Here is a 24,814-nt window from a genome sequence, read left to right on the forward strand (position 1 = left end):
TCGCAGGTTGTGTTGCGAACAGCCTGTTTATTCGTCTGGCCTCATTCTCTTTCGTGTACCGCTTTAGGCGACTGGACAAGGCTTGGAGCCTTTGTTTGGCAGTTTCGAGTGCTTCAGGTATGGTCATCTGGATGTACCTCTCGGGTATCGGCCTTTTCATCACACCTCTCTGGGCCTCCGTTAATTGACTCACATCTTTCCGGGCCACCTTGATCTTAGCCTCCAACCGTCTTTTCCATGGTGGGTAACGTATCTCATGGCTTCCATGGTTGCTCTTATAGCCCAGAGTCTCCAGGATCACTGATGCTGAAGCGTATATCAGCTCATTGGTTTCTGTGATCGTTACGGTAGGGATCGCCCTCAGTGCTGCATTCACACTTTCTATGAGACTTTCAGATGGTACTTCACATAGCCGTTGTAATCGGTTTCTAGGTTGCCCAGCTTTCATTCTCGCCATGATCTTAGCTTTCAGGTCAGTTGCTGCCTCCCTCAGCATTTCATTCATTGGGGCTGGCCATCCAATCTCATCATCTGCATTCATTGGGGCTTGCCTCCCAATCTCTTGTATGACCTCCTCCTCTGATCTGGCAGCCTGGGGCCCTTCACCATGGAACCTGCGTTGTACCTCATCAATCTCAAGTTGTGACAGCAGTTGCCGTTTGTGGATGTTGGAACACTGAGCTACTAGTTGTTTCGCGGTCAACCGTGACTGTGGGTTTCGAAGTAACCATTTAGCCCACATTCTCTGCATGTAACCCCTCTGGCTAGGGTTGCTTGAGTAGTAGCATTCCAACAGAGCCATGTTATCGCATCTCGCCCATCTCCGCTTTGTTCCAGTAGCCCATTTTTCATCAAGGTGCTCTGGTTCCCCAGCACCTGACGCAGACCTTGTTTGGCCGGGCGACGTCTGAGCCGGCATGTCATTCGTCTTATTGTCTCTCATCATTGTATGAGGTAGGCATTAGCGTGAAGGATCTTGCCCAAGGACCCACACTGGATGGTGTTATGTGCTCATTTTTTGCCCCAAGCGGGATTCGAACCACCGTCTCCTGTATGCCAAACCGATGCCTTACCAACTGAGCTATATAGCTATATATATATATATATATATATATATATATATATATATATAGTACACACACACACACACACACACACACACACACACACACACACACGCACACACACACACATGAAGTCAATGCCTCACCAGCGTTGAACCTCACCGAATGTCACTGATCAAAACAGGTATTGGTCAATTCTAATTACACACAAAAACACTTCTCAGTTTAACTGGACTTTATTTCGGGATAGACATAGTATACATTTTATTTCCTGTAAAATACCACAAGTAATGGAAACATTACAGTGTCCAAATGCATTATATTTGGGGAGGAGGGGGAATCAAAGAAATAAGTTTTGCATACCCTTGTACCCAATGTAGGAAAATATAGCTCAATAATTGGCATTCTCCCGAGACCATATTTAAAAGTAATTTAATTTGGTTGTAACTGCATGTTCATTTCAATACCATAAAGTGTCATAAGTAAGTACATAATAAGTACATAGTGCATTTTGTAATCAAGGAAGTGTTTTCCAGTTCACCACAAAAGCAAAGTCAGAAGCTATTAAAAGGCAAACATATTTTAAACAATGGAACAATACGATCGTATTGTGATTGCATGAAACCAAACATGCTTTTGTGGATCGATTTACTTGCTCTTTCCCGACACCAATACACCGAACTCCTGGATGGTTAATTGTTTGTTCATGTACTGCTGAAGTTGGTGATTTGTGATGTGACCAAGACTCAAAGCATCATCAATGGAGAATTTTTTCCCAGATTTCCTATCATGGAGTACTGATGATTCTCCCTTGGGGCCCTTGACAGTGATCTCCTCCCAGTCACATTCCTGGCTCTGCAGGTTGACAAACATCTTCCAGTCGATCAGTCCCAGTTTAAAGGCTTCCTCTGGTCGCATTTCTTTCCCTGTGTCTGGGTCAATAACGACAATAGACCTTCGCAGATGGCTCTCTCTCTGTTCTCTCTTCATTCTAACAGATGACAAGCTCTTTTGTAGCCTCTCTATCTCCTCATCTTTTTTTATGGTGATGCCTCTGAGCTCTGCAAGCTCTCTCTGTAGAGAGCCAAGCCTCAACTCCAGGTTCTTGCCATCCTCTCTTGGTGCGGACTCAGTGATAAACTGGGTCTCTTTGCTGGTGATCTCAATCTCAGAACGAAGCTTGCGAATTTCATTCTGTAGTCTTTGGTTTTCATGTTGCAAACGGCTACTTTCATCTCGAATGTAGTCTAGCTCTTTACTTGACTTGGTGTTGGAAAACTCAATTTCGGAGAGCCTGGAAGTGACAGTTAGCAACTCTTGGTCGAGTTCTCTCTTTCTCCTTTTCTCTTCCTCCAGAGTCCTCTTGAGGTTCTCAATCTCAAGCTCAGCCTCTGGATCCTTCTCAACCTGGACCTTCTCAGTGCGAACAATTCTTTCTTTCACATCCATCTTCTCCAAGGTGGTCTGCTGCTGGATCAGCGCATTCAATTCTTTCTCAAGCAAGACGCGTTTATGCTTCTCTTCATCCAGCTGAAGTCTGAGAATAGAGTGTTCCTTCTCTTGTTGGGGATCCTGCTGCAGGACCACCTTTTGTTTGACAGTCACCTTCTCGCGATTTTCTTTGTCGCGCAGCTCCAGCTCGGTAAGTCTGATCCGAAGCCTTTGGATCTCCAATTCAGCTTCACGTCTTAACCTCCGTTCACGCTCAAGTTCTTCCAACTGCATTTCCAAGTCAGCCTTCAATCTCTGCAGTTGATAGAGCTCTGCTTTCAGAGTATCCTTCTGTCTCTGCTCATTGCTAATGTTTTGCAAGAAGGTTTCACACTCTGAACGGAGTACAGCATCCTCTTCCATCTTGACCACTTCCTGCTGAACAAACTTCTCACGGACCTGAGACAGATCGATCTTCCTCAGTCTGATCCTTTCCTCTTGCGATGATCTTTCTCTCTCAAGTTCGAGACGTTTGGACTGTTCATCAGCCAGTTTCCTTTTAAGGAGCTCAACCTCCTCCTTAGTTTTTGGATCTTCTCTGTATTGCAGCACTTCATTGACAACCTCTTTAGTCTGCACTTGAGGTTTCATTTCTTTCCATCTTTGAATTTCGTCATTCAGTTGGCGAATCTCCATCTCAGATTTCTCAGTTTGGTGAGTTTTGTCAACTATTTCATTGCGAAGTCTCTCAAGTTCTCTTTCAGTTTGTGGATCGGTTTTGTACTTGATGACCTCTTTGATCATCTCCTTGACCTCCACAAGTGGTCCCCTGTTCTTGAGCATGGTCAGTTCATCCTCCATAGATCTAAGCTGCATTTCTGCATCTTTATAGCGCCTCTGCTGCTCTACAAGTTCAAGTCTGAGATTGGCTACCTCGTTCTCGGCCTTTGGGTCCGGACGGACAATTTCCCGCATCTTCTCTTGGATCACAACCTTGGACTTCTCCTCCTCTAGACTGGCAATTTTTCTTTGGAGGTCAGTTTTTTCTCGCTGGGATGATCTCCGTTTGGTCTTCTCATCTTCATATTGCCTCCTAAGGTTTTCCACCTCCCTTTCCAGAGCAGGGTCTTTCTCTACTTTAAGCACCTCTTTAATGGAAACCTTCTCCTCAGCCATTGCTTTCTCCTTCTCCAGCCTACGGAGTTTCTCTTGAAGAAATTTCAATTCATCTTCCAATTGCTTCCTTGCGTCAACTTCTTTTTGTCTCCTGTTCAAGAGAAGTCTGTATTCGGTTTCAAGTTGGGGGTCATTTTGTACTTTTATGACTTCCTCTTCTTTGATAACTTCCTGCTCTTTATTTTTCTCTTCAGCTAGAATTGTCAACTGCTTTTGTATCTGAATAATCTCGTTGTCTTTGATCAACTTCTGCCTTCTGAGCTCATCCAATTCTTCCCGGAGTTTGCGCATCTCCTCTTCCTGACCACGGTCTCTTTCGATTCTGAGAACCTCTTTCACCATATATTGCTGTGCTCCCTCCTTGACCTCGGTTTCAAGACCACGCAGCCTCAATTTTAGTACCTCTAAGTCATTCTCCAGAACATGGGTAACCCGGCGTTCCTCTGAAAGCTTCTGTTGCACCTTGTACAGTTCCTCATCAAGCTGAGGATCAGGAACCTTTTTGATTAGCTCCTTCTTCACAATGGTATCCTGAGGCCTCTGTCCTTCAAGGACATATATTTCAGTCTGGATTAACTCAATTTCTTTTTCTAACTGTTCTCTTCTCTGGATCTCATCTTGCAACTGCTTCTTAATTCTCCAAAGATCCCCTCCTGGGGCTGCAGCATTAACTGACTGGACATTTGAAGACTGGATCAAAGGGATATCTGGTTGCTGAAGAAGAAAGTGTATAGAAATGTTTTATCCATGCTCATGATGTTTTGATAGTACTTATGCGCATTGTCATGCACAAATTCACCTGGTTCAGAAGGCTATGGGTGAACTCGAGATTTTGTAGTCTTTGCTTGTTTAAAGCATTCACCTCAGTATATTTGGCCTCAATAGCGGCTTCCTGCAAAGGGAAAAATAAAATGTCATCGGAACGGATACAATGAGTTCCCCCATGCCCCTTTCTCAGATTGATGCTTATATCATGCGTGTATGTGAATGCATGGGCGAGTGTGTGACAACATAAACAAACGTGAACCATCATTCTCACGCATTCGTAATATTTTTCATCTGACTCTTTCGACCTATATTCAGATCTTACACACATCGACTTGGATGTGATAGCGCCACTTGAGGAAAACGGATGGATATTTAAGTGAAGATTAAATTAATTATGAGTAGTAGTTTCAATGATAGATTTATTCAGCTGCTGGATTCTAGTGTCTGTATTATACAAATTACACAAGCCTTTCAAATATAAAGCATAAAAAAACAACTCCACTTATCTACTTAATTTTGTCATGGTTGAGGTTTAGTTTTTTTTTTTTTAAACCAATCTATCTACTGGCATTATTAGAAAGTGTGAAATGTAAGCAGATTGGTGTGTTTCCATAGATTCTGTTTGATTTTAAAGTAGTGCAACAAGACAAATAGCTTTGACATTTAAGGAAACAATATTTTTGTATATAGTGTAATTCAGGGTCCCCTTTGATTGTTGCTACTGCAAGCATAAGTTAATGAGGTGAATCCGTATGTAAAACAGCAGCGGTGGAAAATGTGTATTTCATCTATTCCTGCAATTCGAAGTGCTCTGGAAGCCTCTAATTTAAGTGTCTTTCTCATATAACGTGGCTAAAAGCTTCTGCTTTTCCATTTAATTCCAGTGCTTGCAAAATGAAAGCTGCAAGATAAAACAAAAGTAAACACAACGTCAATGGGGTAATATGAAGTTAGAAAGTCTCAATATAATCCAGTCCATCACAATGGTCCTAGTGATGACATTGTCGTATAATGATAGGTGATTAGCCTATATCTCAGCTGACATTGGGAAAAAGTACATCCTGGGAAAAAAAGTTTCGTGTCGCAGAGTCTGCATTTATGAAGTTTATGGCTGAATCATTACAGTATATTGTTAAGATCTACACACAAAGAACTTTTAGTCAACATTGCTTTTCTTATATACAGACAGGCTGTGAAATTGTGTTGTTTTGTACATTTACGTCAAAGTATCTGTGCATTTCAATATACTAGTCCAGTGTTTCCCAACCTTTATCCAGCCAAGGCACCCATTTTACATCAGAAAAATGTAATGCTCCACCTGTTGGTAATGTCACAAAGTAGGAAAACTGCAATAATAAATATGTTGTCTAGATTTGCATTACATGACTTACATTGTATGAATGGCAGCATGTAGATACTGAGGTCGAGTGCACCTTTTGCCATGTTGATGGCTTTGAGATATACTGTAATATAGATATACTGTAATATACTGTATATATATATATATATATATATATATATATATATATATATATATATAATATATATATATAATTCATATATAACACCTTTTGGAAAAAATATTGGATCATTTTCCATGGCACACAAGATCTCTTACACCACACACACTAAGGTTACCACAGCACACTGGTTGGGAATCACTATTCTAACAACTGTGCATACATTACTGTTTGAACAAACTTTGGCAACGTGCCCCACCTCGGCTTTGACTATAAGTGCAGGGGATTCCATTCGGCTCCGCTTGTACGTCTGAGGTACAAGTCCATCATCGAGGTCTAATATGGATCTGAACTTCTCAGTTTCAGTCTCGTAGTCCTACAAAGATCCATCGCTAAGATTAAAACCATTGGCAGATTGTTTTCTATATTTGCCAAAGCTATGACCAGTGTGAAAAATGCTCTTACTTTGATAGCTTGCTGGTAAAGTCGACAATTTTTGGAGAGATTGTTCATGTCGGATTCTTTTCTTGCAATTTCAGAGAGCAAGTTCTGCAGACAAGGCAGTGAGATAGTTAGTCCCACTTGTATCTCTTATAACCTTGTTCCATAGTGAAAGATGTTTGATCATCGCCAGGTTCAGCGACAATTTGCGCTCACCCTCTGATTCTTAAGTTTGATCTCCAGTTGCTTGATGTCATCAGTTTCAGATGGCTCATAGTTTGGAATACGAGCAAGCCAGTTGTTCATGTTGTTATAATCATTGCGATAATTATTGTGTGACATCTTAGCCCTCTGCAAACTTTGAGACCTGTGACATAGTGTAAAGGAAAGCAATAAAGTGTACGGTTCGTAAGTTGAATTTCTGGATTGCCTTTCTCATCAGGACCCACTGACCTCATGTCGAGCTGATTGTTGAGGATGTTGAAGCGCTTGTTTAGCTTGTGGACATCACCTTCCTGCCTCTCAATGTCAGGGCAATGCTCTTGGAATTTTATGGCCATTTGGTCTGCACTATTTTTGGCCAAACGCAGGTTCTGCTCAGTCTCATTGAGGACTGCCCTCTTCGCCCTGAGATCTGAGGCAATATCCTTTCAGTGTGGACGGGGAGACAATAGTTAGGTAAATAGTCATGTTGAGAAACGAACAATAAACAGAACAAAAAAACCTCTGCTGCGAAGTGAATTGCTACAATTTAGAATCTGGATGGAAAAAAAGTGGAAGGAACCACATATTTTAATTTAATGTGACATAATTACCACAATTTCCCAACTAGTATTTTACTGAAATTCATTTCTGTTTATAAAACATTTGCAAATTGTAATTATTTCCTGTACTTGGCCCATTCCTTTCAAACACAAAATCATCTACAGTATATAGTATGTGTATTAGGTACAGTAACATAATGAACAAGACAACTTGTAGCCACAAGAAGCCACTTGTATTCTTTGGCGTTCGACTCAGCATGATTTTACTGCTGCTTGGTGCTTTCTACCGCCTTTATTACCATTTCGTCTTACTGTTTATTGTGTATGTTAAATCGCTCCATGTACAGCACTTTGTATGCAGCGATGGCTGTTTGAAAGTGCTCTATAAATACCGTTGACTTGACTTGTTGACAATGTAAAAAAAAACTACAACAAAAAAATAAGTAGCACAGTATCTTATCTTTCTCTTCTTGTTATTTACAATACGACACAGATAATGTAAATCTGTCTTCTCGAGTGGAAGATGAATCTTACTGCAAGCTCGCGCTGAGTTTTCTCCAACGAGGATAAGTCAGAAGGAGCAACATCCTCCCTGGCCAACCTGTTCTCATAGCCGGACAAGCAAGCCTTTCCATTTTGAAGTGAAGCCTCGAGCTGGTTTGAATTCTTCATTCTAAAAAAATAAAAAAAAGTGTGATTTACTGGTTGGCTTAGTGAAATTCAAACAAACTTGAAGAGGTCTGAAAATAAGACATTCATATCAACAATACTGATGGAGTAGGTGAGATAGTGAGAAATAGTTCATGTCAATCCATCCATCATCTGAACCACTTATTCTCATGAGGTTCACGGGTGTGCTGGAGCCTATCCCAGCTGACCCCAGGCAGAAGGCAGGGTACACCATGAACTTGAATTATTGTCAACAATTTTGGGTCATACTTTTCATGAGAGCACTGAAGAAGCTGCTCTAAGTTGTTGTACTTCCTGTTGATATCATCTGCTTTACTGTGAAGGTAAGGAGCACTGGGACATGTTGGATTCGAGACCAAAAAGTTCTTTGCTTCATTCACTCTGGAGGTCTTTTCTGGTTCGATTCTATGAACTGCAATATCAATATCCTGGAGAAAAAAAATGTAAGAGTTTGTGGGTTAACAATAATTCTTTCAAAATAGAATGGATAACAACAATTATAGTCCTGTAATTACCCTCAAATCCTGCAGGCGGTCACCGCTATCCTGGAGCGGCTTCTTCAGCTCCAGTGGTGGGCGCATTCGAGCTTGAACGGCCCTCTCTTGGATTTCCAAGTCTCTGGCAACCTTATCTAGTCCAGCCATCATCTGGCGACATTGTTGTTCCTGCTTGTCTGATGACACAAAATCACAACACATTATGCTAACAATTATCTTGGTTGTCAGTTTCAGTGAGGTGGAGCTGAATTGCACCATGCCATTAGTCATAGTTTGTAATTAGCTACATTAGGTGAAAATACTCAAAATGTATTGTGTATTTAGTGATTTTGTATCACTTGTTCTGTTATGAATCAAAACGCAGAGGGTTGTGTCAGTCAGGGCATCAGGCTTGAGACTTTGTCAAACAATGATGAGCGTTCATCCAAAGAATTCCATATTGTATTGGTCACAGCCTAGGTTAAAAAACGACCACCTTTGGTGGTGTTTATCTACTGCGCTGGTGGAAATTCAGCTGCTGTGGGTCGAAGACAAAGGAGAGGTGGAAAATGTATTCATGGGCAGAAAGATAAGAGGAAAGCACAGAGCTTTAACTGAATGTGGAAACTTTTAGTGTTTGTACTTTGACAAGAAACACTAGGGAACCGGTTCGCATGATGATTAGGAGAAAGATACTGTATGTTGTTTGTCCAAGAGATCAGGTGGAGAGGCAGTAAGGCTCGAAGTGTTTTACTTCCAAGTGTTTTACCATGGTGTAGATAGGAAGCGAAATGGGGTAGGGTTTATCTTAATGGAAGAGTTAGTGAAGCATTTCCTAGAGGTGATAAGAGTGACAAAAATGAAATCCAGAGTGTTGTGTTTTACCCTTTCAGGGACAGTGGTTACTAAAGTTGACAGTTTACAATGTTATCAGTTTACAGGGTGCATGGAAGGGTTAATGTAAATAGTTGTTATGCTCCACAGGTAGAATGTGAACTAGAAGACAAATAGAAATAGAGCCAGATGAAGTAGTTCTTATAATACCAGGCAGAGAAAGACTCTGGAGTGGTACAGATTGTGATGGACAATTTGGTGAAGGAAACAGGGTTGATAAAGAAGTGATGGGTAAATTTGGTATCCAGGAAATGACCTTAGAATTGACAGATGGTGGTGGACTTTGCCCAAAAGGATAGAAATGGCTGTAGTGAACATTTTCTTCCAGAAGAGGCTGTAACATAGTGTGACCTTCAAGGGTGGAGGTAGAAGCACACAGGTGGGTTACATCTTGTGCACAAGATGTAATCTGAAGGACGTTACTGACTATAGGGTGGCGGTAGGGCAGAGTGTAGCTCGACAGCATAGGATGGTGCGCTGTAAGATAACCCTGCAGCGGGTGTTGAAGATTAAGAAGACAAAGATCGAGCAGAGAATCATGTGGTGGATGGTGAGAAAGTAAGATTGCTGTGCAACTTTTCAAAAATAAGTGAAATAGGCGTTTGATCAGCAGTAGGTTGCTTCCAGAAGATTGGACTGCGACAGCCAAGGTGATCAGAGAGAGAGGCAGTAGGTTGACTTGGAGTGCCTTATGGTAGGAAAAAGGGAGAAGTAAACTTGGTGGTGGAACCAGGGAGTGCAGGAAAGCATACAAGTGGGACACTGAAAGGACAAGGATAGAAGAAGGTGATTCATAGCGCAAACACATTGCAAAGGCCAAAAAGGACACATGTGATGACATGTATGGTAGGTTGGACAGTAAAAAAGGAGAAAAAGATCTTTACATGTTGGCTATACAGTGAGATATAGGTGAAAAGAATGTGCAGCATGTTAAGTTGATGAAAGACAGAGAAATAGAATTGTGTTGACTGATGCATGGAAGGAAAGAATATTTTAAAGAATTGATGAATGAGGAAAATGAGAGAGAAAGAAGAGTAAAAGTAAAAGAGTCTAATGTGGTAACCATTTCAAAAAGACACAAAAAGGATGTAAGAAGGAAAAGCAGTTGGTCCTGGTAACATACCCATATACTGTAAGTATTGAAGCATCTAGGAGAAGTGGCTTTTTATGCCGAGCGCACGGGCATCAGTCTATGAAAATAGGGCCCTGAGGATCAACAGCCCAGAACAACAGTGAGTGTGGGAAGGAGGTGAGTAACTGGATCCAAAAAGGTTGGAGTCAGGAGGAGAGTGTTGGATGTATTTTGTGATAGAAGAGTGTCTTTTGCCGGTCAGTATATGGTAAGCTATTCTCAAATTAGTCTAGCAATTTCTGTGAGATACATGATAAAAGATGCAAAATAAGTGTAGGCTTTACCTGCACTGCCACTGGATTTTTTCAGCTCATCAAAGCGCTTCAGCAGTGCTGCTTTGCTGTCTCCCATCTTGTGCTTGAGAGAATTTTGCTGTCCCGCCAGACTGTTAACACATAACATTGCAGTGGTCCCAGCTTTATATTATCATTCCAGGGTGTATTATGAACCTGTAAAACAATACCAACTTACTTGTCAGCGAGGGCCACTGCCTCAGGGTCTGTGGGGGGAATGATGAAACAGATGCCTGGTGCAGACACTTTTTGGCCAGCTGCGTCCTTCACGTCCCACTTGGTTCCATTGTTGCGAAGCAGCGTGTATCTGTTCCCACGTACAATTTGCCCCTGCATATGCCCAAAATAAGTCATACAATTCAAATTTACTGGATGTTGAAGCGGCAACAAAAATGTCTTCAAAGACCGGTGACTGATAATTAAATAATTTAAGACAAAAATATTTTGGAAATGAATTATATTTGTGTACATACTATATCCAGTAGAGACAAAATGAAAAAAAAATAGGTTTAGGAAAATATTCAGCATTAATAGCTGTCCATTGAGTGTCAAGCGGACCATAATATCCAAAAAGTTCTGTACACACGATTAGTGGCTCATCGTGCTTTTTCTCGACAAAGTGGCTTTATCTCCAGGAAAACCAAGATACCGATTAATAATTGTCTGCTGAATTTTCAGCCACAGCTTAACAGAACAGAACTGACAAAATTTTACTTCACAAGAATTATCACAGTACCTCATCCGTGTCAAAATCGCAAAGAGACTCAACGGGGAGAAGCTTTTGAGAGTTCTCCCGTCTGTACTTCAGAGGCAAAACTTGCAGGCCACGCTTCTGAAGAGCCTTAACCCGCTCATCAAAGTGGTCCATGGCCTTTGATTGGTCCTAAACAGCCATACAAATGACATTTTCAGTAGAGATAATAGCAACCGCTGAGCAGTCTTACAAGAAAAGCTTACTTCAAGCTCTCTGATCAGACCCTCCGTCTGGTACACATCTTTGAACTCAGGGTTGTATTTCTGTTTGACCTCCGTGTCTAGTCGCTTCAACAGGTCCTGGGTGTCACGTGCTTCCTTGTGATACTAATTCAGACAAACATACACACGTGTTCTATGAACCCATCTGTATGCGTGCGTGCATGCTTTTGTGTGTGTGTGTGTGTGTGTGTGTGGGTGTGTGTGTGTGGACTTGTTTAAGTGCTTATATGCTATCAGTTTCCAACCTTGTGGTACTCGTCCATGTGTTTCAGATGATTTTCTTCACAGATGAGTAGATTGAGATACTCCTTCCAGTCAGCATGTACTGCCTCCATGTGAGCCTGGGGAAAGAATATATAAGTATTTGAAAATGTCTCAGTAATGACAAACCGATATTTTTTAAAAACACATGCATACATAATACATGTGCACATATGTCCTTTAGAAATTGAGGGATTATATTTTTAACCCTAGGAATTATTTTACATGACAAGACTACTATAAAATATTATCGTAATGACAATGATGTATACCACTCTTCCTCAACTGGCGGACCGCGATCCACGACCGGGCCGCCGACGTCATCTGTCCGGACCGCCGACCTCCTCTGTCCGGACCCTCGCCAAATTGTATAAAATAATAAATTATAAAGTGATTTTTACTTTATACATTTTCTATTTTTGGACTATAATCTGCGCATTACCGTGATCGCTTGTTAAAATTATCCGTTGTATTATTTGCGTGCACGAACAGATGTATTGCAGAGGACGCAGCAGCGCGACTCTGTGTGTGTATAATGTTTGACGAACTGGAGACGGGGGCATGTCGGCAATAACGATGCGCTGATTGGCTACTCTGAACTTAAGGTGTGCCCATACGTAAGCGTCACGCATTCAAAATGGATGATTGTGTCAGGAAACAGACGCATGCGCGACGCCACAGTGTGCTCACAGCTTCAGCACAGGAGAGACACACACAGACAATTAGACAAGACAAATCGCGGGACGTTTCGATTGTGTGCAGTTTTGCTCCAGTCTACCCGGGGATCTTTGCAGCTGTTTAACAGCAGAACACCGCAACATGTTAAATGAACATCCCAATGGTGTCCTCAAATAATATTTGCATGCCTCAGACATTGCATTCACCTTTAGTGGAAGAACAGCACTGCACATTCCTGTGCTCCCTTGTGTCAGTATTTAAAATGGTTCTTAACTCCTCTTCTGATATATTTTTCAATGATTTCAGAGGGGATGTGAAAAGGGGAATTGTACAAATGAAAATAATATTTTTGTTTTCATTTTTAGTATTTATTTTGGTTAAATGAGTATTTTATTTTGCTTTTGTTAAATTAAGGGAAAAAAGACAACTACTGTTTAACAAAGTTAAAGTAAAAAATGTCTTATTTCCCTAAAAGGGCTATTTCTATTATTAAGCAGGCACAACTTAACAAAATAAAAGAGTTCCTCTGCCTCAACACAATACCTCTCATTATTTGCTGTGTACTGGCAAAGTGAATAACTGTTATTTTCATGCACCCCATTATTGGTTGGTTGTGAGGAGTGTTGATTTGTATAAGCTTGGCTTGACCATACTAAATGGGCATATAGCCCTGCTCCCCATGACCACCGTGCATGGGACCGGACCTTGGTCTTATAAAAAATAAAAAAAAGTGGACCGACAGCATTTCTAGTTGAGGACCACTGATGTATACTATCAATATATTATATGATCAGTAATTGTATTCAATCGTCATCTATTTATTATTTGCTCATTGTCTCAAAGACATTGAGGCATGTGGAGTCCGTTTCTACTTTAATTTGCCAAATGTGACATTCATGTACCAAAAATAACCACAAGAAACTGAGTAGACCGTTTATGGAAAAAGAAAACAAAACGGGCAGCCTGGTAGTCCAGTGGTTAGCACATCGGCTTCACAGTGCAGAGGTACCGGGTTCGATTCCAGCTCCGGCCTCCCTGTGTGGAGTTTGCATGTTCTCCCCGGTACTGCGTGGGTTTTCTCCGGGTGCTCCGGTTTCCTCCCACATTCCAAAAACATGCGTGGCAGGCTGATTGAACACTCTAAATTGTCCCTAGGTGTGAGTGTGAGTGTGAGTGCGAATGGTTGTTCGTTTCTGTGTGCCCTGCGATTGGCTGGCAACCGATTCAGGGTGTCCCCCGCCTACTGCCCGGAGACAGCTGGGATAGGCTCCAGCACCCTCTGCGACCCTAGTGAGGATCAAGAGGCTCGGAAGATGAAGATGAATGAAAACAAAACCCCGTAAGGGATACCTCAATAACATTTGCCCCTGGATGCTTGGACGCAATCAACTTTTCTCCATCTTCATTGAGCTTGGTGATCGTCCCCTCCTTGGACTCCAAACATTTGCTGATGAAGTTCTGTTGGGACACAAGGGTAAATATTGACTGAAAAAGCTATCACTCTGAAAATGCAAGAAAGCATTCTATTCATATACTGGAGTTCAATTTTGAAGGGCATATGGATGGATGGATAGGGAGAGGAGAGAGAGAGAAATATGAATATCTATCAATGACATATTTAAATTATTGCTGATGGATACCTCCGAGTGAAAATTGGTCAGTCCACACGTGTGTGTTATTTTTTTTACTTTACAGACCAGTCCACAGTAAAGTGTTGAAAATAGCTTGCTTTTTTGATGATGCAATGTTAATGCTGCTTGAACATATGTGCAGTTTTTTTGGTCTCCTGAAAAGTGATGATTTGAAACTGATGTATCAGGATTCCGCTCAGTGCCAGTGATCCAGGATTGGAAAACCATACTGCCACATTCAATTTTCACTATTGTTGATTGTGTTTTCAGCATGTACCTCATACTGCCTCTGGCGGGCAGGGTAATCAAGGTTGCCGTCACTCCAGTCATAGTTGATTCTCTCATCAGCCTGCTGGTCCATCCAGTAAAGCTCATTGGTGCAGCGTTGCATGTAGTCACGCAGGCTCAGCAGGTGGCGCTGGCGATCGCTGGAAAGGGCCTGGGGAGGAGGAAATTTAAAAATAAAATTACGTTTTCTTTCAAAGTAAATTTAGGAAGTTCATGGACTACGGTAAATTAAACTGAAACCATCGAGCTACATACAGATGTGCAGATCTACTGAATGATGATCATGTCAGTTTATGAAGGAGAATGTTTTATACAGCAAATGCATGCGGTACATATATGTACAAATACACATGAGCAGGATAGTGTGGGACTTTAATTACCAGCAGTTTGTTGTACTTCATCTGGAGGCCACTGACATATTCCTGTAGAAATACAGACCAAACATAACAGGATGACATTTTGTTTGCCTCTCATTGGTTAAATGACTCATGTTTTTGATATTCATTGTTATGCTTTTACCATAGAACAAAAACAGATGTTTTGCTTTTACATAATTTACTCAAAATCTGTTTCCATACAAATTCAATATTATCAACAAACTTCACCGAGCAATTTTAAACTTACGAATGGTGTGTTTTTTGTTTGTTGAACAATTTTGAAATAATTAATTCATGACAGAAACTGAGAATTTAAACAGTTTAATTTAAAACATTGGTTTTCCTTTTTTTTTTGTACCTTGTCACCACCGGCAGAAATGTGAGGAGCCAAAGCCTCAACCTCACTATGGAAGATGTTGTGCTCCTCTACGTCATTTTCTACAGATGGGAGATCCTGGCCAAAGCCTTTGTTGCTCAGATTCGCCTAGAAAACCAGATACATATAAGCAAACATTGAACTTTTCTCAAGCATATTGCTGTACTGATTCAAAGTAATGACACCTACCTACTTCATTATTATGTTGCAGCAGTTTGACTGCATTTATCATTGCGTCAAAACAATCTTACTTAGTTTTTTTGTCTTGACTTCCAGAAGCTAAATTTATTATATATATATATATATATATATATATATATATATATATATATTAGAGCTGTCAAACGATTAAAATATTTAATCTAATTAAAGCGTGGGTTTGCTTCTGTGTCCCTACCGCCGTGGAGCGCCTCCGGGTGAGGCGGCTGACGCGGACCCGCAAAATTTCTTAAGGTTAAAATAATCTCCATATTTTTATGAGCATGATAAATGCATTTGCACAACAAAATTACGCTGAAACACATAAGAGGCCAGACAAAGAGAGATCTTGATGTGCATTTGCGTAATTATGAGGAGAAATACTGCAGCCCAATAGGCTTTAAATAGAATAATGCAAATCATGTAAATGGGAAAAGATACATGAAATTATTTCTATAGTCAGCCGCTTAAAAATGATCATCGTTGGCAGCTAGGCCCGATGCTGCGCGGCTCAAAACACAGGTAAAATGTGTTCTCTCGTGGCCGCTTGTTTTCAGTATGACGGAGGAGTCACCTTTTTTAATTACAATCCGAGTGAGAGGCAATTCAAATGTCAGAGGGTCTTCGTCCATATTTATGATTTCATCTGGGCTTATGGAATTCTCCGCTATCTTTGTTTGTGTGAATGTGCGGAACGAAGCAAGTTTGTCCTCGTAATTGGGAGGGAGCTGCTGACACAACGTTGTGCGTGCCCCAATAGACAGACTTCAATTTCATGAATCTAGAACTCCACGACGGCCCACCTTTAAAAGCTTTGGTTGTCTTTTTACACTGGCTCAGTTCTTCTTGCCGGAGCGTCCACCTTCGCACCATTGACTCGCCTATGCCAAGATTACGGGCAGCAGCTTGATTTCCTTCTTTAACTGCCAGAGTGATCGCTTTTAGTTTAAAAGCTGCATCATCTGCTTTTCGTCTAGTATTGTCCATGTTGATCAGGGTTAGAAGAAATACTGAAATAAGTAAGTTGTGATTCCCGGTAATCATACAATTTCATTGGATCCCTGTGTACTACTCATTCATTTTATTGGTCGACTGTAACACATTTTTCCCCCGCTACGGCAAAAAGAGCGGAAGTTGTGCTTAGTCATACAATCTCATTGGACTTCAGTAAACTACTCATTCATTTTATTGGTCCATGTTTTTCACGCGATGGAAAATAAAAAATAAAAAGCCACTTCATATTACACGCCGGAGTGTTGAAAGTGTGGAAAAAAATAGCGGCTTGTAATACGGAATTTACGGTAATTCATAAAAAGTAGAAACGTGAACATGGGACACTCTCCTTCGGGAAAATTGTACATGTAACGCTGTTAAAAATTCCAGTGCACTCTTCCTTCCTTTGGGCCACAAGATCACATCCGCATCACAACAATTACCTTCCCTTCATATCAAGGATTTCAGAAAACTCATTGATTGATTTAATGCGTCGCACATGTCCCTAACATTAGTAAAAGTTAAGACTTGCCAGACAAAAATAGTTTAATGTGAATATATAGAAATATGCTTAACGTATGATGACAACTTGTTGAGCTATGTTGCATTGAAAGACTGACATGATGAACAAATGCCAAAATGTTGTGAGACAATTCAACAGAAACGTTAATAAATTTTGAGCAACATGAAACAAGCAATTGATAACATCAGAAACAACAGAAAATTGCCCATAATCATTTGCATGGATGCAGCAAAGCATTTGCAACTTGTTTAAAGAAATGAGAAACTGAGAACTTGAGAAATCGACCAAAGTGACCGAGAAAAACTGTGAAACATAATTACTTGGCTGCTGGATGGCTTTCACAAAAGAAAACGTCCACTGTTGATGCATGATGCCGTATATCAGACTTCCTACCAGTTTCTCATCCATCATGTTGCCCCAGTTGATGGTGGGCACCCCCTCAGTGCGGAGAAGTTGGTAGATGCGGTCATGGTCTTCTCTCAGCTTATTCACTCTCTCACGCAGCTGCTTCATGCTACGTATACACAAAAACGTGCCCGGACAAACTCAGTGAGTCATTTAGAATGAAATTAAATGAGGAAGACAGAATATTTCTTACTCTTGTTCAATCATCTCTGCCTGAGGATGCTGAAGGCGCTTGGCATTGACAGCATCTTCATCCAGGCCGACGAGCAGCGTCAGAGAATTGAGGAGTCGTTTGTTGGTGTCCTCCTGATACAGCGGCTGCTTGCCCTCATTGATCTTACTTACATCCTGAAGCAAACAGAAGTTTAAGTTTAAACAAAACACAATTTCTATGGGGACATTTTTTTTGTTCTCAAACTCAGTGTGTGAACTACTCACTGAACTAAAATCAGCGCATGTTCTCTTCTCATTGGCATGTTTATGTTCCCTTTGTCAGACGTGTGTGTGGGGGGGGGTGAGTCACATGACTTGACTAGAGTCTGACTTGAGTTGCCAATTTTGCGATTTAGGATATGCTTGGCTAAAGGTTCAGAAAGACTCAACTTGATTTTGACTTGAGGGACATGACTTGACAAGCCACTATTGACGTGAATTTTAATTTAATATGCCTTTTAATTTGTGCGGTGCCCATCACCAGTTTTGCAATGAGGGTATTAAGGCCACCTCTGAGCGATTATCATGGACGTTGCGCCAAAGATGATTACATCTGGGCTCAAGGATTGTGCTTTTGATGAAATCATGGGGGGGAATGTGATATGCTAAGTTTGCAACTCAGACATGAGACACATCATCAACATTGTCCATTTTGTAGTATCTGTGTAGCGTTTACATCTGAAGATTCCGCAATACAATATATTGTTCATGTCAACACTCATGCAAACCATAGAAAAAATGCATTCATCTAAAATAAATAAATGTATTTCATATTGTTAAGTTGTTCATTTATTTTTTCATTGGAGGTACTTTTTTTTTTTGGTGTTATGATTCTTATCACTCCAGAACATGTTGTGACTGAGCAAGACTGGATTTACAACTTGCTTGATTATGTTTTCACAGTCGGAACGTGCTTGAAACCTGAAGGTTACAACTTCAGATTTACCTTTGACACAAACATACGTGACTTACTCCCAGCTTTGCACTTTATACAGGGTTCTTCATAGGGGTGATCAAAAACAAGTGTCTAACGCAATTCTTTCAGCTGTGAAAAAAACGTTGAACCAAATGTAATTTATTAACAACCAAAAATATACACTTTGGAGTTAAACCAAGATTTTGTTGGATGATGCTTTTTTGATGATAATTTTTAAGCATCTCTGCATTGAAAGATTTCTTGTTCAGATCTCTGTACCTTATTGAGGTTCTCCTCCACATCGTAGATGTTCTTCTCCACTTTGTCAGCATTCCTCTGCAGCTTCTCGATCAGAGACGTCAATTCTGTCGAGTTGATGCTCCTAAAAGAAACAACAAGAGAGCAAAACAACTATGATGTCATTTCAAAAGTACAGCGTTCAATGATCTAACAAAATGTCTTTGCTGCATATACCAGCAAAAACTGTGGCATACTGGTTATACAGTACTGTACACCAGGGGTGCCCATTAGGTAGATCCTGATCTACCGGTAGATCTAAGACAGGTCCCAAGTAGATCCGAGGAGTGTCGAGGAGAAAAAAAACAAAAAAAACAACCATTTGTGTCTCTTTGTACATTCATTCATTCATTCATCTTCCTAACCGCTTGATCCTCACTAGTGTTGCGGGGGCTGCTGGAGCCTATCCCAGCTGTCTCCAGGCAGTAGGCGGGGTACACCCTGAATCGGTTGCCAACCAATCGCAGGGCACACAGAGACGAACAACCATCCATGGTCACACTCACACCTAGGGACAATTTAGAGTGTTCAATCAGCCTGCCATGCATATTTTTGGAATGTGGGAGGAAACCGGAGCACCCGGAGAAAACCCACTCAGGCCCGGGGAGAACATGCAAACTCCACACAGGGAGGCCGGAGCTGGAATCGAACCCGGTACCTCTGCACTGTGAAGCCGACGTGCTAACCACTGGACTACCGGGCCGCCCTCTTTGTACATGTTAGAAACATATATTTTTTGTGTTAATGTACGGTGCACCATAATCATCCTATCAGTCTCATTTTCACAAATAAATAAATAAATAAAATAAAGCAGGTAAATCTTGAATTTACGGTGACGCGCGATTACGTCACCGGAGGTTGTTTGCGCTTAGCAGTCTGCAATTGCAGCTTGTAATTAGAGCTGTTGCGCTCTATCTTTTATCGTCATTATTCTCATTCAGAGTTTGCTTCGTGTACAATTTACCGAGGGCATGGGCAATGAATAGGAATCGAGGAGGGCCCAGGGAAGCACTTTAAAACTGTAGGTGTGAGCTACGATAGTTAACAGGCTGCAAAAGGGCATCACATGCCTCAGTTTCAGGCTGTTTCTCATCATGGCGTGCATGTGTGCGTGTGTGTGCGCGTGCGTGCCGGTAAGGGTAGATCCCAGGAGGTAAGTTGATCGAAAAGTAGATCTTCGGTCCAAAAAGTTTGGGCACCCCTGCTGTACACCAATGGACCAAACAATGATTCAAAATAATACATCAAAGTAATAATGCTCAGCTTCGACGCTGTCAGGAAATTCTTTGTGATCATGGTTAATGGCGCAGAAAATTGTTCATCGTCATGGTTGAATAAGTAGCGTAGACTTGGAAGTTGCCTGGTTACTTTAAAATGTAACGGCTCGTATTAATTTGCAATTGAACTGTAAGTTTATATACATTTAAGTTTGGGTTGTAAGTTTGCTTTCGTCTATTTGAATTAATTTAATTTACGATAACTAGAGTCAAGTCTATTACATTACTATATGAAAACATACTATATGAAAACATACTCAGAAGGCCTTAAGTATGTTAAGGCCATACTCAGAAGAGACGAGCCTCTACGAATCACGTTTGATTTTTACTAAAATTGCTTCAACTTGCAACATCTCATACTATTACAAGACATTATGTTGTCCTCAGTAGTCCACTGTGTGGCCCCTCCCTCTGTTGTGTTTCATTACCTTTCCCTGAATTCAGTATGAGCTGGGCGTTTCCCTAATTAGTGCACCTGTCTCACCTACACACCTGCCAGTCTTCACCTTGTCAGCCACACTCACTCCTTGCTGCATAAAGGCCAGTCTGAAGAGCCACCCGTTGCCAGTTCGGTAGCTATCTTCCCTGCTGCCTAACTGTTGCGTTCAAGCCTTCTTGTACAGTGTGCACCTTGATTTGGTTTCCGCTGACTGCCTTTGATAGCTGCCTTTTCGACTTGTTCTGAGTTCATTGAGTCCACCTGTAGATCTTGTGCTTTTCTCAAGCTAAAGCTAAGCCTAACATACTTCATTCCGGCCCACTGTGAGAGAGTTCTGCGTGGATAATCATAGCAGTCATTGTGAGGTGTGTCTGCTCTGAGATAAGACGGAAGCAAAAACCAGCTGGGCCAGTTTGCTGTCAAATGTTGTGCTGCCTTCATCTTCACCTCTTCACCAATAATTTGAGAAACTAGGAAACACATCCCTTATGCACTGTGACATTGTATGCAATATTTGAGCTCACCGTGATTATATTCAACCCGAAGCCCCTCCATTGCAATGCGACGAGAGCTTGTCGTGAAAAGTTGTGGATGACTATCCTGTTGTAAAAGCGCTATATAAATCAGCATGTATTGTATTGTATTGTATCCGCTTGGTATTCATATCGTAGAGGACAGAGTGTCAAGTAGAATCAGCCTAGATATGATGAATATCTTCATTCAATATTCCTGCCTTTATTAAGACTATTTCACGTGTAAGCGAAAGAGCAAATATTTCCAAGTTAAACACAAAAATGGCCCGATATACATTTGGCTAGTTTCTGTGAGAATTATTGTTTGATTTAAATCAATTAATAGAAAAAAAATTCACAGATGTGGATGAAATCCATGCCCAAGCAAGGTTTTGCATTTAAGCGAGCAGGTATGTGAGATAACGTGGCGTTCTCTGACAGTCTGTGCGTTTGACAGGTCATGACTATTATGAACACAAGTTCACATTCATCTCCTTACCAACACAGTGGAGCCACACCCACTCAGCTGCAGCATTAAACAAACCTTACATAATTCCATCTGGATGTATAACTTTAATTCCAGCCTTTTTTTATATATATGAAACAAATCGAGAACAATTTTTAACTGGCTAGTGGCTAAAAACAGATGTTGTTTTCAAACAAAACATAATACTTCAACCTTCAAACACGAACATAATATTCTCTGTGACGTTCTGATCCAACAGGTCCTTGTGTGAGCTTTTCTCCTTTGCATGCCTTTATCTTTTGCCGCCGATGTAGTCAGATTGAACACATGATAAAAAGGCAAGTGTCATGAATATGCTTTCAAATGGCAAACAGCAAGGTTGCGCAGTTTTGTTTGAACATTTGAAGGAAATGTTATGGTTTTCTTGCATGTTGCTACTCTAAACATGCACTAATTCAAAAGTTGTGGTGGTTTCGGGGAAATTCTTGGCACAAAAGCTTAGGAAACACAAAATTCTGAGGTTTCCGCAGAGAAGGAGAAGAAAACATAATTGGGAACAGAAGGCTCAAAAAGGCCTAATTTAAGTCACAGGAGGTGTGGTTGTTGCCGTCATTTGTTGTGATTGTCACAGTAAATATTACTGGCGCCTGTATGGTCTCAGTGTGTACATGTTGGGAAAGACATCATAACTTATCTGTACTTAAATATGCCAAAATTCTATCAAGACGTTACTTTAAGAAATGCTTGTGAGGGCGTTTCTCTCTCTCTCTCTCTCTCTCTCTCTCTCTCTCTCTCTCTCTCTCTCTCTCTCTCTCTCTCTCTCTCTCTCTCTCTCTCTCTCTCTCTCTCTCTCTCTCTCTCTCTCTCTCTCTCTCTCTCTCTCTCTCTCTCTCTCTCTCTCTCTCTCTCTCTCTCTCTCTCTCTCTCTCTCTCTCTCTCTCTCTCTCTCTCTCTCTCTCTCTCTCTCTCTCTCTCTCTCTCTCTCTCTCTCTCTCTCTCTCTCTCTCTCTCTCTCTCTCTCTCTCTCTCTCTCTCTCTCTCTCTCATAAAATAAGAATATAAGTAAAAAGATTAATATGTATTTTTATAAACACCACTCATATTAATAAATATTAGAATGTTAGTAATGATGTGAAATGTTGTTTCTTTCAGTCTATTTTGTGATGCATTTCCAGTACAGTAAAACATGCATGTTTTCGGAATGTGGGAGGAAACCGAAGTACCCAGAGAAAGGGGGAGGCATGGGGAGAACATGTAAACTCCACCATAGGAAGGCCGAAGTCAAGATCGAACCCACGACCTCTGCACCGTAAGTTTGACGTGCTATCTATCTATCTATGTATGTGTACACACACACACACACACACAAAATTTAAAAAACACCTCAATGGTGGAGTATCTTATACAATGCTTATATTTTTCGCATGACAGTCCGGTGAACTACGGTACTCTGAAAACTTTACACTCACTTCGATTATTCACGTTATTCTAACGCTCCCTAAAACCTAAGACAAGGAGCACAAGGTTCCCTTTTCAACCTATCTCCAAGCAGCTGAGTGACAGAGAGCAGATCACTCCAGATTCAAACAGAAAGAGAATTTTTGAGGAGATGAAGATTATAATTGTATAATAATAAGTTCAGCTCTGCAAAGTCAGTCCAAATGTCAGCAAGCCTTGGTTTAGTCACAGTGCAGTATTGTGGGAAAGGCCGCAAGCATTTCCTCGAACATTGTCGTTCAAAAGAGGTACAGCTGAATACTTATCAAACCTGTTACTACAACCTTACAACATAGTGCCACACCCTCTCTCCAGTGCAAACCATGCAAGCTAATGTGCTGGTATTTAACACTCACACCCACGTCTATGAGGGTGATACTGATGTTCATGTTTTGTGAAATGCGCATACTTGCATGCAAAACACAGATTTTGGAAATATGAATAATATGTGGTTACATTAAGTCAGTGAATGTAAAGGTAGCTAAATAGCATGTAATCATTTTCACGTTGTAGCTTTATTAAATGGTAAATTTGAGTGAAATAACAAGGTGAATGCACGGCGTGCATCGTAGTTTCATTAAATGGAAGATAAATACGGGGGTCCTGCCTTTACGTAATGCACACATTAACTTCAATAAATGCAAAAGGCAACTTACGTTTGCTTGACCGGGCTAACGATCGAGCTTTTTTTGCTCTTCTTCGTGGTGGCAGGTGACATGTCGGCGACTTCCAATCAAACACCGCTGCCAGAAAGTCGGCTCAACGTCGAAGTGTTGATCCACCGCTGTCCGCTTGTGAGTGCCGAGTCTCTGCTGTGTCCAAACACCCTTCACTATGTCGAAGCGTCCCCTCCCACACTCGCCCAACCAGCTACACTGCGCTCATTACGTGGAACAGCCACTTTTTGACTTGACTTGTGTCGCTCCACACCTGTCTCGTTGACAGCCAAGCAGCAAAGAGGGCGGGGATACGCGCAGGCATTCGCGGCCTAAGGTGAGCGCGCACACGCATTTGCCTCGCGCGTGACGCGTCGCACTGGCTGAACAGGTCCAACTTGACATTATCTTTAGTATGCATGTCTGTGTGAACGCCAAGGCACGAGGGCGTTGTACATAAAGAATGTGACTTGACACAATGTAATTCACCTAAAAAAGAATGCAATTGACTCTTAAACGGGTGGAGGAGCGCTTCTTGCTGTTCAACATCTCCCGCGTGGAAGCTCAATGAAACTTGCGTGGCTCCTCCCCCGTTCCCAAAACATACATGGTTGGTTCGTTGAAGACTCCAAATTGTCCAGTGGTGTTAATGCAATATAAAAGTCTAGGCCAGTGTTTCCCAACCTTTAATGACCCATGGCACATATTTCACATTGGAGAAAAACACGACACACAACTTAGCAAAACAACTGACAAAAAGTGGTTACAAAGGTTAAAAATGTACCTTCTGTCATCTAGTGGAAGAGTTCTTGATTTTTCTGCCTGTTACTATATGTGGTTGATATAGATCGATTAACAAAACATTTGGGGGAGGGGAGAAATTAAATAATTTTCCCTCCAAATAATTGACACCGGAGAATTTCCCGTGGCACACTTGATGATCACACGGCACACTAATGTGCCAGCACACACTGGTTGGGAATCACTGGTCGAGTACTATCTTCGCTTAACTTTCTAAGAAAGCGGTGTCAAACTAATTTTTGTCGTGGGACACTTTGAGGTTAGGTCTTCCCTCGGTGTGCCGTTACAACAGTGAAACTAAATAAATGTTGATATATTATTACTTGTACACATCAAATTAATGGATTAACAATTTTGAAATCAGTCAAAGCAACTAAAATAGTTTGTTCAGTTATCGTTTGAGTGAATGTCAACAGGGTAACAAAATTACGTATTGCAAAATCTCA

At 41.2% G+C, this 24,814-nt stretch overlaps 1 protein-coding gene across 1 annotated transcript; it reads right to left on the minus strand.

The window, feature by feature from the left end:
* Positions 1 to 1,281: 1,281 nt before the first annotated feature.
* Positions 1,282 to 23,861, minus strand: ppl (periplakin). Its single transcript, XM_052049615.1, has 22 exons — positions 23,568 to 23,861; positions 18,703 to 18,805; positions 17,488 to 17,642; positions 17,283 to 17,403; positions 15,158 to 15,283; positions 14,803 to 14,844; positions 14,412 to 14,573; positions 13,854 to 13,961; positions 11,810 to 11,905; positions 11,547 to 11,669; positions 11,326 to 11,472; positions 10,768 to 10,919; positions 10,581 to 10,681; positions 8,310 to 8,467; positions 8,044 to 8,222; positions 7,639 to 7,777; positions 6,794 to 6,987; positions 6,557 to 6,707; positions 6,365 to 6,448; positions 6,159 to 6,275; positions 4,471 to 4,563; positions 1,282 to 4,385 (listed from the first exon to the last, which is right to left on the minus strand). Exons 1-22 carry the CDS (start codon positions 23,627 to 23,629, stop codon positions 1,713 to 1,715), a joined length of 5,286 nt encoding a protein of 1,761 aa, XP_051905575.1. The 5' UTR covers positions 23,630 to 23,861; the 3' UTR covers positions 1,282 to 1,712.
* Between the last annotated feature and the right edge of the window lie 953 nt (positions 23,862 to 24,814).

Source organism: Hippocampus zosterae, chromosome 17 (genome assembly GCF_025434085.1).
Source record: "Hippocampus zosterae strain Florida chromosome 17, ASM2543408v3, whole genome shotgun sequence".
Classification (NCBI taxonomy): Eukaryota; Metazoa; Chordata; class Actinopteri; order Syngnathiformes; family Syngnathidae; genus Hippocampus; species Hippocampus zosterae.